Consider the following 15280-nt stretch of genomic DNA (forward strand, 5'->3'; position numbering starts at 1 on the left):
TGAGGTCTTCTGATAATTGTGGAAGGACAGAAGAGTGATCGGGGAAAATGGCCAAGTGGTCCTTCCATTGAGACACTTTTTTTTTTTTTGTGATTTTTATTTTTTTATTTTTAAATCTTTTTGAATATAGACCTGTGTTTGTCCTGGGCATGTTTTTTTTTAAATTCACGTAAGGTTGCGATTATAAATAAAAAATTTGCACCGCTGGCACACATAATCCCCGTAATGTATCCAATATGTGTATTTCCTATGGTTGTCAGCTCCATCTAGTGGCCAGAATGAGGTATTTTCTTGAAATACTGCAATCAGGGAAAATACCACAGTATGCCCACTAGATGGAGCTGAAGATCACGCATTAAATACACATAATACACACATTATTCGGGATTTTTTTTTTTTTTTTTATAAACAGACCCGTAACTGTTGCCTGACTCACTACCTCTATGGGAAGTCTGTAGATATTTCTATTGATAGATCTGGTGGTGGGGAAGGTACTATTCTGGTCACAATTACTCACAGAAAGACTACAATGCCCAACAATAGGGGGAAGGTCATTGAATGAGTGTTTTGCGGAGATCGTACCAAGAAGGGAACTGCATGACGCTATGTGTGGGTGGTCCCATTCCAGTTTCCATGACAAATAGGAACTTGTAACTGTATAAGGAGCTCCTATGGACGCGATTCCCAAATCTTTTCCTTGTTGTCTTGTGTCTGTGGACACCCGGCCATCGTACTTACAGTACGTTTATGGGGCGTACCACTTCCCCATGGAGTTCCCCCTTTGTGGCTATAACATCCTCCACTCTACTGGGAAGGCTTTTAATAAGATTTTGGAGAGTGTCTGTGGGAACTTCCTCACTGCTCCTCATCTTTACTATCCCTCGCCTCTCCTTGTCTCCACCATCCCTCGCCTCTCCTTGTCTCCACCATCCCTCGCCTCTCCTTGTCTCCACCATCCCTCGCCTCTCCTTGTCTCCACCATCCCTCGCCTCTCCTTGTCTCCACCATCCCTCGCCTCTCCTTTTCTCCACTATCCCTCACCTCTCCTTGTCTCCACTATCCCTCACCTCTCCTTGTCTCCACTATCCCTCACCTCTCCTTGTCTCCACCATCCCTCACCTCTCCTTGTCTCCACCATCCCTCACCTCTCCTTGTCTCCACCATCCCTCGCCTCTCCTTTTCTCCACTATCCCTCGCCTCTCCTTGTCTTCACTATCCCTCGCCTCTCCTTGTCTCCACCATCCCTCGCCTCTCCTTGTCTCCACCATCCCTCGCCTCTCCTTGTCTCCACTATCCCTCGCCTCTCCTTGTCTCCACTATCCCTCGCCTCTCCTTGTCTCCACCATCCCTCGCCTCTCCTTGTCTTCACTATCCCTCGCCTCTCCTTGTCTCCACTATCCCTCACCTCTCCTTGTCTCCACCATCCCTCACCTCTCCTTGTCTCCACTATCCCTCACCTCTCCTTGTCTCCACCATCCCTCACCTCTCCTTGTCTCCACTATCCCCCACCTCGCCTTGTCTCCACCATCCCTCGCCTCTCCTTGTCTTCACTATCCCTCGCCTCTCCTTGTCTCCACTATCCCTCACCTCTCCTTGTCTCCACCATCCCTCACCTCTCCTTGTCTCCACTATCCCTCACCTCTCCTTGTCTCCACCATCCCTCACCTCTCCTTGTCTCCACTATCCCCCACCTCGCCTTGTCTCCACTATCCCTCACCTCTCCTTGTCTCCACTATCCCTCGCCTCTCCTTGTCTCCGCTATCCCTCGCCTCTCCTTGTCTCCACTTTCCCTCGCCTCTCCTTGTCTCCACTATCCCCCGCCTCTCCTTGTCTCCACCATCCCTCACCTCTCCTTGTCTCCACTATCCCCCACCTCGCCTTGTCTCCACTATCCCTCACCTCTCCTTGTCTCCACTATCCCCCACCTCGCCTTGTCTCCACTATCCCTCACCTCGCCTTGTCTCCACTATCTCTCACCTCTCCTTGTTTCCACCATCCCTCACCTCTCCTTGTCTCCACTATCCCTCACCTCTCCTTGTCTCCACTATCTCTCACCTCTCCTTGTTTCCACCATCCCTCACCTCTCCTTGTCTCCACTATCCCTCGCCTCTCCTTGTCTCCACTATCCCCCGCCTCTCCTTGTCTCCACCATCCCTCACCTCTCCTTGTCTCCACTATCCCCCACCTCGCCTTGTCTCCACTATCCCTCACCTCTCCTTGTCTCCACTATCCCCCACCTCGCCTTGTCTCCACTATCCCTCACCTCGCCTTGTCTCCACTATCTCTCACCTCTCCTTGTTTCCACCATCCCTCACCTCTCCTTGTTTCCACCATCCCTCACCTCTCCTTGTCTCCACTATCCCTCACCTCTCCTTGTCTCCACTATCCCTCACCTCTCCTTGTCTCCACCATCCCTCACCTCTCCTTGTTTCCATTATCCCTCACCTCTCCTTGTCTCCACTATCCCCCACCTCGCCTTGTCTCCACTATCCCTCACCTCGCCTTGTCTCCACTATCTCTCACCTCTCCTTGTTTCCACCATCCCTCACCTCTCCTTGTTTCCACCATCCCTCACCTCTCCTTGTCTCCACTATCCCCCACCTCGCCTTGTCTCCACTATCTCTCACCTCTCCTTGTTTCCACCATCCCTCACCTCTCCTTGTCTCCACCATCCCTCACCTCGCCTTGTCTCCACCATCCCTCACCTCTCCTTGTTTCCACCATCCCTCACCTCTCCTTGTTTCCACCATCCCTCACCTCTCCTTGTCTCCACCATCCCTCACCTCTCCTTGTCTCCACCATCCCTCACCTCTCCTTGTCTCCACCATCCCTCACCTCTCCTTGTCTCCACCATCCCTCACCTCTCCTTGTCTCCACCATCCCTCACCTCTTCTTGTCTCCACCATCCCTCACCTCTCCTTGTCTCCACCATCCCTCACCTCTCCTTGTCTCCACTATCCCTCACCTCTCCTTGTTTCCATTATCCCTCACCTTTTCTTCTCTCCACCATCCCTTGCATCTCCTCCATCCCTTGCATCTCCACCATCCCTTGCATCTCCTTGTCTCCACCATCCCTTGCCTCTCCTTGTTTCCTCCCTCGCCTCTCCTTGTCTCCATCATCTCTTGCCTCTCCTTGTCTCCATCGTCTCTCGCCTCTCCTTGTCTCCACCATTTCTCGCCTCTCCTTGTCTCCACCATTTCTTGCCTCTCCTTGTCTCCACCATCCCTCAGCTCTCCTTGTCTCCTTGATTCTCACCTCTCCTTGTCTCTGTGGTCCCTCTCCTATCTTTGTCTCCACCATCCCTTGCCTCTCTTTGTGTCCACTGCCCCTCGTCTCTCCTTTCTTTTCATCATGCCTCACTTTTCCTTGTTTCCACCATCCCTCTCCCTCCTTGTCTTTAATGCCCCTCACCTCTACTTTATTCCATCATTCCTCACCTCTCCTTGTCTCTGCTGTCCCTCACCTGTTCATGTCTCTGGTGACTCCATCCCTCACCTCTGCTTGTCTCCATCATCTCTCACCTCTCCTTGTTTCCATTATCCATCACCTCTACCTTTGTCTGTTGTTCCCCACCTCTCCTTGTCTCGGCTGTCCCTCACCTCTCATTGTCCCTGGCCAAACCTCACCTCTTTGTGTATCTTCCATTCTTCACCTCTACTCTCCATTATCCTTCACCTCTCTGTCTCCATCTCCTCTTGCCTCTGACCGCTGTCCCTTGCTGTCCTTATCTCTGGTGTCCCTGGCCTTCCCTTGTATCCATCATACATTGCCTCCTCTTGTTACCATCGTCCCTCGCCATCCCTTGTTTCCAAAGTCCCTCGCCTCTCCTTGTCTCTGCTATCCCTCTCCTGTCCTTGTCTTTGGCGACCCCCGCCTCTTCTTGTCTCTTGCAACCCTTGCCCCTGCTTGTCTCTGGCAACCCTTGCCTCTTCTTGTCTCAGGCATCCCTTGCCTCTTCTTGTGTCTGGCACCCCTTACCTCCTCTTGTCTCTGGCGACCTATGCCTCCCCTTGTCTTTGGTGACCCTTGCCTCCTCTTGTCCCTGGCACCCCTTGCCTCTTCTTGTCTCTGGCGACCCTTGCCTCTCTTTGTCTCTGGCACCCCTTGCCTCTTCTTGTATCTGGCGAACCCCCACCTCTTATTTCTCTAGCGACCCTTGCTTTTCTTCTCTCTGGTGACCCTCGCCTCCTCTTGTCCCTGATACCCCTTGTCTCTTCTTGTCTCTGGAGGCTCCCTCCTTTTCTTGTCTCTATGTCCTGTATGTGGTGCTGAGGTCTCTGGTGACCCTTGCCTCCTCTTGTCTCTGGTGACCTTCACCTCTTCTTGTCTTTGGAACCCCTTGCCTCCTCTTGTCTCTGGTGACCTTCACCTCTTCTTGTCTTTGGAACCCCTTGCCTCTTCTTGTCTCTGGCACCCTTCACCTCTTCTTGCCTCTGACACACCTTGCCTCTTCCTGTCTCTAGCGATCCTCGCCTCTTCTTGCCTCTGGCGACCTTCACCTTTTCTTGTCTCTGGCACCCCTTGCCTCTTCTTTCTCTGGCGACCCTCACCTCTTCTTAACCCTGGCACCCCTTGTCTCTTCTCTCTGGCAACCCTCATCTCTTATTGTTTCTAGTGACCCTTGCCTCTTCTTGTTTCTTGCGACCCTCGCCTCTTCTTGTCTCTGAGAACCCTTGCCTCTTCTTGTCTCTGGCGACCCTTGCCTCTCCTTGTCTCTGGCACCCCTTGTCTCTTCTTGTCTCTGGCGAACCCCCACCTCTTCTTGCCTCTGACGACCTTCACCTTTTCTTGTCTCTGGCACCCCTTGCCTTATTTTTTCTCTGGCGACCATCACCTCTTTTTGTTTCTAGTGACCCTTGCCTCTTCTTGTTTCTTGCACCCTCGCCTCTTCTTGTCTCTGAGAACCCTTTCCTCTCCTTGTCTCTGGCGACCCTTGCTTCTCCTTGTCTCTGGCACCCCTTGTCTCTTCTTGTCTCTGGCGAACCCCCACCACTTCTTGTCTCTGGCGACCCTTGCTCTTCTCGTCTCTGGAGACCCTCGCCTCCTCTTGTCCCACGGCACCCCTTGCATCTTCTTGTCTCTGGAGGCTTCCGCCTTTTCTTGTCTCTATGTCTTGTATGTGGTGCTGAGGTCTCTGGTGACCCTTGCCTCCTCTTGTCTCTGGTGACTGTGACGGAACCGATCCCACACTCTGATTGAGTGCTTCTGTCATATACCACTTCCTCCCAGCCTGAATATAGATATCAGATATTCCAACCGCTCCCAAGCACAAAACAAGACGAGACTTGCTTAGCTACTCAACATGGACTGATTTATTAGAACCAAAATGCCAAGTATTTATAATACAGTAGAAGACTAAAACCTAACTTAAATTAGCATGAGCTAATTATCTAAATCAACACTCAGACTAGTTGACTGAGGGATAAGGCTTTTCGACTCCTAGCTCACTAACAATTCAATTGCAGATTAATTAGCACAAACAACAAAACAACAATAGGTGAAATACTCTTTAGAATATGTGTCAAGCCAGACTAGACTCATTTACATTATACAAGACAGACAGGTGGTTGGAGGTGATGATATTAGCATCTAAGAGTTTGTGTCCCAATAGTGTGATTCGGTCTATTGCTAACATGGCATTTACATATCCAGAGTCTGTGTGTCTTGGGGGGGGGGGGGGGGGCACGGACCTGAATCCAAGTAACACCACCTCAGGGGTCCCCAGGTATACAGCTCACAAAGAGCACCGTTCCCCCAAATGTGAGGGCCCATAATCACAAGGCAGGAGGCTCAGTCCCCTCCAAGAGCCTCGGTCCCAGCTAGGTCTGTCACATTTCTCCCCTTTCGGCAGGAGACTAACACAGGAGGAGACCCCAGACGGGTTGACTCTGAAGTTATTCAGGGGTTCCAGTCCTCTAATGCTGATATCCACACAGTACCCCAGATAAAGTGTCACAAACAGAGCATTACTTACCCAGCCAACCTCTGCCTCTCTCAGAGAACACGCCCGCCGCTGGGGAGAGGCCTGGACTGGCCCTTCTCCCTGGAGTCCTTTCAGATGCTGGAGAGAAGACAGGTTAACTGGGCTCACTCCGTAATGCTGTTGGGGATCTGGGCCGACCACCCAGCATCCCTGGGGTATACAAGTGGGGACTGAAGTCCCATCCACTTTTGGTAGGTGAAAATCCCCCAGTTCTTGCAAAGCAAGGCTGACATCCTCCTGTCTCAGTGCCGCACCATTTTCTGGCGTTGTGTCAGTGGAGACCAAAGCTCCATACCCCGATATCAGCTCAAGCTGCAGTTGTGTGTAGGGGCCAGTAGCATTCTGCCCTGTTAGCAGCACAGCTAAGGGCCCCACATCATCCACTCTGGCTAACAGTTGGGGAGTGACTGTCATCTTCTCACCATGGGCCCCTAGAACTACTGCAGGTGTGGGGCAGAGGTCTGTGACCCTCTGTCCGGTGGCCAGCACTTCAGCTGGAGGAGTCTCTTGTAACTCCACAGTTGCCGGTGCTGGGCAGAGGTTGGTAGCATTCTGACCTGTTGCCAGCACTTCTGCTGCGGACTCCACATCCACCGCTCCGGTTAACTGTTGTGGCAGGAGGCTGGCTTCCTCCACTCCCAAATGGTGTAACTGCCATGGTGAAGGTGAGCCGGCTGATTCCTTTTCCGTTCCCTCATCTGGATGCTGGGATGACATTTCTCTATCACTGTCTTCCAGGTGCACAGATCTTTGCTGGAGAGGAAAGACTGCTTCCTCCACCCTTGCCAACTGTTGGGGAGGGACGACGAACACATCCTCTCCCTTCTCCCCCTGTATCCTGAACTGCTGCTGGGAAGTGACCACCACCATCTTGTCACCCTGAATCTCCAGGGCTGCCACAGACGTGGGGCAGAGGCCTAGGACCCTCTGTCCGGTGACCAGCGCTTCAGCTGGGGTAGTTCCTTGTAATTCCAGAGATACTGCTATTGATGCTTGGCAGAGCACAGTAAAGTTTGGCCCTAATACCAGCTTTTCTGCTGGAGGCTCATCCGGTTCTTCTTCCTCAGCAGAAAAGTCTATCAAATCCCCGGTCTCTGCAACTGGTGTCTGCGGATAGAGTTTCACCATCTCCTGTCCGTGGAACCCAGAAGATGCTATCGGTGCTGAGCAGAGGTTAGCAGATCCCTGCCCTGTTGTCAGCACTTAAGCTTTGGGGATGGCAATCTCCAGATTTTCCACTGCCGGTTCTCCGGCATGCTGCTGGACAGGCACATTCCTCCATCCAAGATCATCCCATGCAGAAACAGGATCACCAAGGTCAGTCAGCACTTGCTGCATCCGCCATAAGACCACCGCGTCCATAGCTGTGGGGGCAGGTTGGCAAAGCACACTGTTACTCTCCCACATTGCCGACTCCTCAGCCAGGATTTCAGAGTTGTCCACTGGTATTTCCTTATAGTCCCAGGCAAAGGGAGACCAGCCCTGGCACTGAGCAGAGTCTAGCAGCCGTCTATAAGCGATCTCCAGCTGCCATTCCTGATCGGCCAGAAACTTCAAATCTTCCAGTGCCCAGTGCACTTCCGAGACGTTCAGTATCTCTTTTCTGTAATCCATGATTTCATCCAACCGCCACTCCAAATCACTCCCAAAGTTAGAGTCCCCTGTCAGCTTCACATACAACAGTCCCAGGCCGCCGTAGCCAAAGCGTTCCATTGGGCTGTCATCCGCTATCCATGGACATGCTTGGGATACATGCCACCGTAGGGCTCTGTAACTCTCATCCAGCTTCATCTCTGCCCAAACCAGCCTGCTTAATTCAGCTGTCTGCTCCTTGTGTGGTTTTTCTCCTAAAAACAGCACCCGCAATCCATACTGCGACCAGTACCTTTCCTGGTTGGAGGGGAGAACTTTTCCCTGGTGGCGCTGCTCACAGGCTAGCGCTTCCTTCCAGAGTCCGCAGCGGATAGAATCAAACCATCCCAGCAGGACCTGCTCTGATACGGGTCCTCTGTGCTGTAGCTGCATCTCTCGCAACCTCCTTCTGAATTCCTTTTCCATGGTGGCTGGTATCTGTACCTCTCCTCCTCTCCTGCTATCCGAACCTTGGATCCAGGTGGAGGTTTGGATGTTCCAGACTGCAGGAAGTGTCCCACTGCTTGCTAACAATGTGACGGGAACCGATCCCACACGCCGATTGAGTGCTTCCGTCATATACCACTTCCTACCAGCCTGAATATAGATATCAGATATTCCAACCGCTCCCAAGCACAAAACAAGACGAGACTTGCTTAGCTACTCAACATGGACTGATTTATTAGAACCAAAATGCCAAGTATTTATAATACAGTAGAAGACTAAAACCTAACTTAAATTAGCATGAGCTAATTATCTAAATCAACACTCAGACTAGTTGACTGAGGGATAAGACTTTTCGGCTCCTAGCTCACTAGCAATTCAATTGCAGATTAATTAGCACAAACAACAAAACAACAATAGGTGAAATACTCTTTAGAATCTGTGTCAAGCCAGACTAGACTCATTTACATTATACAAGACACAGACAGGTGGCTGGAGGTGATGATATTAGCATATTAGCCCTTGTACACACTGTCGGAGATTTCCACAACCAAATCCGTCGGATTTTGTCCGTCGAATTTAGTCCGATGGATTGTGTCCGAAACTGTTGCATACACACGGTTGGACAAAGTTGTTGGAAAATCCGATCTTTCAGAACGTGATGACGTAATTTCGTTACGATGGGACTACATTCAGGCTAGTAGCCAATAGCTTTGATGTAGGAATTTGATCTGAGCATGCGTGGCACTTGGTCCGATCTAAATTCTCTACACAGGATCAGAGTATGTCCGATCGCACCAGTTGGTCGGGAAATATTTCCAACATGTTGGAAAATTGGGTCCGACGGATATTCAGACGGAATCAGTCCAATGCATACCACACACAGTCGGATTATCCGACGACGCGGTCCGATAGGACACATTCCGACGGATTCTCCCACCGTGTGTACAAGGGCTAAGAGTTTGTGTCCCAATAGTGTGATTCAGTCTATTGCTAACATGGCATTTACATATCCAGAGTCTGTGTGTCTTGGGGGGGGGGGGGCGGCACGGACCTGAATCCAAGTAACACCACCTCAGGGGTCCCCAGGCATACAGCTCACAAAGAGCACCGTTCCCCCAAATGCGAGGACCCATAATCACAAGGCAAGAGGCTCACATTCAGTCCCCTCCAAGAGCCTCGGTCCCAGCTAGGTCTGTCACAGTGACCTTTACCTCTTCTTGTCTTTGGCACCCCTTGCCTCTTCTTGCCTCTGGCAACCTTCACCTTTTCTTGTCTCTGGCACCCTTTGCCTCTTCTTTTCTCTGGCGACCCTCATCTCTTTTTAACTCTGGCACCCCTTGCCTCTTTTCTCTGGCGACCCTCACCTCTTCTTGTTTCTGGTGACCCTTGCCTCTTCTTGTCTCTGAGAACCCTCGCCTCTCCTTGTCTCTGTCACCCCTTGCCCCTTATTGTCTCTGGCGAACTCCCACCTCTTCTTGTCTCTGGCGACCCTCGCCTCTTTTTGTGTCTGAGAACCCTCGCCTCTCCTTGTCTCTGTCACCCCTTGCCCCTTATTGTCTCTGGCAAACTCCCACCTCTTCTCGTCTCTGGCACCCCTTGCCTCTTTTTGTGTCTGAGAACCCTCGCCTCTCCTTGTCTCTGGCACCCCTTGCCTCTTCTTGTCTCTGACGACCCTTGCTCTTCTTGTCTCCGGCAACCCTCTCCTCTTCTTGTTTTTTGTGACCCTCGCCTCTTCTTGTCTCTGAGGACTCTCGCCTCTCCTTGTCTCTGGCACCCCTCGCCTCTTCTTGTCCCTGGCACCCCTTGCCTCTTATTAGCTCTGCCATCCCTCGCCCCTTCTTGTCCCTGGCACCCCTTGCCTTTTATTAGCTCTGCTATCCCTCGCCTTTTCTTTTCTCTGGTAGCCACTGCCTCTTCTTATCCCTGGCACCCCCTGCCTCTTATTAGCTCTGCCATCGCTCGCCTCTTCTTGTCTCTGGTACCCCTTGCCTCTTCTTATCCCTGGCACCCCCTGCCTCTTATTAGCTCTGCCATCCCTCGCCTCTTCTGGTCTCTGGTACCCTTCACCTCTTCTTATCCCTGGCACCCCCTGCCTCTTATTAGCTCTGCCATCCCCCGCCTCTTCTTGTCTCTGGTACCCCTTGCCTCTTCTTATCCCTGGCACCCCCTGCCTCTTATTAGCTCTGCCATCCCTCGCCTCTTCTGGTCTCTGGTACCCTTCACCTCTTCTTATCCCTGGCACCCCCTGCCTCTTATTAGCTCTGCCATCCCCCGCCTCTTCTTGTCTCTGGTACCCCTCGCCTCTTCTTGTCTCTGGTGGCCCCCGCCTCTCCTTGTCTTCATGTCCTGTGTGTTGGGCCGAGGTGACAGAACAGACAAAAAGGGATCATTGAAGTGTGATAATGTGGCAGGAATTCTCCACCTGCCAATCCGGTATTAAATAATTCACCCAGCGCTCCCTCCCTCCCCGATCTCTGCCGTACCCAGACATCCATTATCCTGCCATGCTGCTGTCACTCCGCCGGCCCAGGGCAGCCGTGCCGTCTTAACTATTATCAGGGGAGAGAGATGGATTCATTCATCGCTGTGCATCCTCGCTCTGTCCTGGCAGCTCTTCTGCCACGTCTCCTTAAAAAAAGCCCAAATCCAAGTTCTTCGCTGAAAATAAAACAATCAATTTCCCGGCAAATGTGTGAATATTTCAAAACCAGCTCCGGCTGCAATACTCACCTCCTCCCCAGCGGTGTCCTCTACACGAGGTCTGCTCCAGCTGATGCTGCTGGTCTTCCTGGTTTAATGACACACATCACCATGCAGTCCACTTCCTGTGAGCCCAGGGTGTCAAGGACCCGCCTCCCCGTGGGCACGTCATCGCGGCACCCTGGCATCCCAGTGCTGTTGTACTAAATGGCGTGTACGCATCATCACATGACGACATGAGAATGGGACCAAGGACAGTGTCCTGCTTTAGAGGTTCTTCAGTCCTCCCCGTCTTCAGGATTCAGGTTTTCATGCTATCACCCAACATTCCCACAGCAGTTGTTTTTTAAAATAAATAGACCCCTTCTTTTGCAAGATTTCTATTACAAATCCCATGACTGCCTGCCTGCTTGTTGGCAGACTCTGTATAACTGACTACTCCAGATGATCCCTTCTTTGCTTTGGAAAGAGCTGAGGGGTGCGGGTCACTTCTGAGTCGTCCAGTAGTGTATGTAATCCGACCGATTTCAGACACAGCTGCTCTCTTGTTTGGAGGTTGCCCTCTGCTGGCTGCAAGTGGTGTATATGAAAAATGAATAAGTGAATGTTTGGTGATTACCTGATTAAAAAAAGATATCTATCAAATAGGCATGTCCTTTTAAATGTGCAATCATCTGATTGGTCTCTGCTGCTCCCTCTCTCTCCTCCTAGGAGCCGTATTACGTGCGCTGCATTAAGCCCAATGACCAGAAATCGCCGTTGCTGTTCGATGACCGCCGCTGCCTCCATCAGGTGGAATATCTGGGGCTTATGGAGAACGTGAGGGTCAGGAGGGCCGGATTCGCCTACAGGCAGCCCTATGACAGGTTCCTGCAGAGGTAAAGCATGATGTCAGTACGGGGGCCCCAGCTGCTTTTGTTGAGGGTCCCTGAAGATCGCAGAAACAATATTGCTTATTCGGCTGCTTTGGAAAAAATTTCTTGGAACAAAATTGAAATTAAAAGAAGAAAGTTTATTTATTTTTTTCAAAAACTTCCAGTTTTTACTGGACTTTTGGGCGAAGTGAGAACTCAAAATTTTACTCATCCCTATAGAACACGATGGGGGATATTTACTAAAGGAAAATCCACTTTGCACTGCAAGTGCATTTGAAAGTGCAGTCGCTGTAGATCTGAGGGGGACATGCAAGGAAAATATAAAACAGCATTTTAGCTTGCACATGATTTGGATGATAAAATCAGCAGAGCTTCCCCCTCATTTCAGATCTACCCCTCAGATTTAGAGCGACTGCACTTCCAAGTGCACATCCAGAGCAAAGTGGATTTGCCTTTCGTAAATAACTCCCTTGGTCTCCAAACTGTGCAACATGGGCCAGATCTAGCCCTTTTCTTACCTTTATTCAGCCTTTGGGATACTTTTCCATATACTTACACCAATGATGGGGCAGTATTCCTCCCACTGGCACCAATGATGGGGCACTATTTCTCCCACTGACACCAATGATGAGGCACTATTCCTTCCACTGACACCAATGATTGGGCACTATTCCTCCCACTGATACCAATGATGGGGCACTATTCCTACCACTGACACCAATGATGGCACACTATTCCTCCCATTGATACCAATGATGGGGCACTATTCCTCCCACTGACGCCAATGATGGGGCACTATTCCTTCCACTGACGCCAATGATGGGGCACTATTCTTCCCGCTGACACCAAAGATTGGGCACTATTCCTCCTACTTATACCAATAATGGGGCACTATTCCTCCTACTTATACCAATGATGGGGCACTATTCCTCCCATTGATGCCAATGATTGGGCACTATTCTTCCCACTGATGCCAAAGATTGGGCACTATTCCTCCTACTTATACCAATGATGGGGCACTATTCCTCCCACTGACGCCAATGATTGGGCACTATTCCTTCCAGTGATACCAATGATGGGACACTATTGCTTCCACTGATGCCAAAGATTGGGCACTATTCCTTACACTGACACCAATGATGGGGCACTATTCCTCCTACTTATACCAATGATGGGGCACTATTGATACCAATGATGGGGCACTTTTAGTCCCACTGATACCAATGATGGGATACTATCCCTTCCACTGACACCAATGATTGGGCACTATTCCTTCCACTGACACCAATGATGGGGTACTAATCCTTCCACTGACACCAATAATGGGGTACCATTCTTCCCACTGACACCAGTGACAGGGCACTATTCCTCCCACTGACATCAAGGCCACCAAAAAAATGCTAATGACTCCACATAACTATAGAAAGGATAATGATTCCAGATAACTATAGAAAGGTTAATGGCATCAGGTGACTATAGAAATGATAATGTCTCCAGGTGACTATAGAAATGATAATGTCTCCAGGTGATTATAGAAATGATAATGTCTCCAGGTCTCTATAGAAAGGATAATGGCTCCAAGTGACTATAGAAAGGATAATGGCTCCAGGTCTCTATAGAAAGGATAATGATTCCAGATAACTATAGAAAGGTTAATGGCATCAGGTGACTATAGAAATGTATTGGAACTACATAACTTTGGAAAGGTTAATGGCTCCAGGTGACTATAGAAATAATAATGGCTCCAAGTGACTATAGAAAGGATAATGGCTCCAAGTGACTATAGAAAGGATAATGACTCCAGGTGACTATAGAAAGGATAATGAATCCAGGTGACTATAGAAAGGATAATGACTCCAGGTGACTATAGAAAGGATAATGACTCCAGGTGACTATAGAAAGGATAATGACTCCAGGTGACTATAGAAAGGATAATGGCTCCAAGTGACTATAGCAAAGATAATGACTCCAGGTGACTATAGAAAGGATAATGACTCCAGGTGACCATAGAAAGGATAATGACTCCAGGTGACTATAGAAAGGATAATGGCTCCAGGTCTCTATAGAAAGGATAATGATTCCAGATAACTATAGAAAGGTTAATGGCATCAGGTGACTATAGAAATGTATTGGAACTACATAACTTTGGAAAGGTTAATGGCTCCAGGTGACTATAGAAATAATAATGGCTCCAAGTGACTATAAAAAGGATAATGGCTCCAAGTGACTATAGAAAGGATAATGACTCCAGGTGACTATAGAAAGGATAATGAATCCAGGTGACTATAGAAAGGATAATGAATCCAGGTGACTATAGAAAGGATAATGACTCCAGGTGACTATAGAAAGGATAATGACTCCAGGTGACTATAGAAAGGATAATGACTCCAGGTGACTATAGAAAGGATAATGGCTCCAAGTGACTATAGAAAGGATAATGGCTCCAGGTCTCTATAGAAAGGATAATGATTCCAGATAACTATAGAAAGGTTAATGGCATCAGGTGACTATAGAAATGTATTGGAACTACATAACTTTGGAAAGGTTAATGGCTCCAGGTGACTATAGAAATAATAATGGCTCCAAGTGACTATAGAAAGGATAATGGCTCCAAGTGACTATAGAAAGGATAATGACTCCAGGTGACTATAGAAAGGATAATGAATCCAGGTGACTATAGAAAGGATAATGACTCCAGGTGACTATAGAAAGGATAATGACTCCAGGTGACTATAGAAAGGATAATGACTCCAGGTGACTATAGAAAGGATAATGGCTCCAAGTGACTATAGAAAAGATAATGACTCCAGGTGACTATAGAAAGGATAATGACTCCAGGTGACCATAGAAAGGATAATGACTCCAGGTGACTATAGAAAGGATAATGGCTCCAGGTCTCTATAGAAAGGATAATGATTCCAGATAACTATAGAAAGGTTAATGGCATCAGGTGACTATAGAAATGTATTGGAACTACATAACTTTGGAAAGGTTAATGGCTCCAGGTGACTATAGAAATAATAATGGCTCCAAGTGACTATAAAAAGGATAATGGCTCCAAGTGACTATAGAAAGGATAATGACTCCAGGTGACTATAGAAAGGATAATGAATCCAGGTGACTATAGAAAGGATAATGAATCCAGGTGACTATAGAAAGGATAATGACTCCAGGTGACTATAGAAAGGATAATGACTCCAGGTGACTATAGAAAGGATAATGACTCCAGGTGACTATAGAAAGGATAATGGCTCCAAGTGACTATAGAAAAGATAATGACTCCAGGTGACTATAGAAAGGATAATGACTCCAGGTGACTATAGAAAGGATAATGACTCCAGGTGACTATAGAAAGGATAATGGCTCCAGGTGACTATAGAAAGGATAATGGCTCCAGGTGACTATAGAAAGGATAATGGCTCCAGGAGACTATAGAAAGGATAATGGCTCCAGGTGACTATAGAAAGGATAATGGCTCCAGGAGACTATAGAAAGGATAATGGCTCCAGGTGACTATAGAAAGGATAATGGCTCCAAGTGACTATAGAAAGGATAATGACTCCAGGTGACTATAGAAAGGATAATGGCTCCAGGTGACTATAGAAAGGATAATGACTCTAAGTGACTATAGAAAGGATAATG

General features: G+C 49.0%; 1 protein-coding gene across 1 annotated transcript in view; it reads left to right on the forward strand.

The window, feature by feature from the left end:
* The window catches only part of LOC143998131 (unconventional myosin-Ig-like), a 307651-nt gene that overhangs the window by 140359 nt on the left and 152012 nt on the right, over window positions 1-15280 (forward strand). The window contains exon 15 of the mRNA XM_077493873.1: window positions 11475-11641. Within this exon, the coding sequence (XP_077349999.1) occupies window positions 11475-11641 (167 nt within the window). The remainder of the gene's footprint in view (window positions 1-11474; window positions 11642-15280) is intronic.

Source organism: Lithobates pipiens, unplaced genomic scaffold, assembly GCF_037356315.1.
Source record: "Lithobates pipiens isolate NorthernLeopardFrog02 unplaced genomic scaffold, aLitPip1_a1.2 Scaffold_19, whole genome shotgun sequence".
NCBI lineage: Eukaryota > Metazoa > Chordata > Amphibia > Anura > Ranidae > Lithobates > Lithobates pipiens.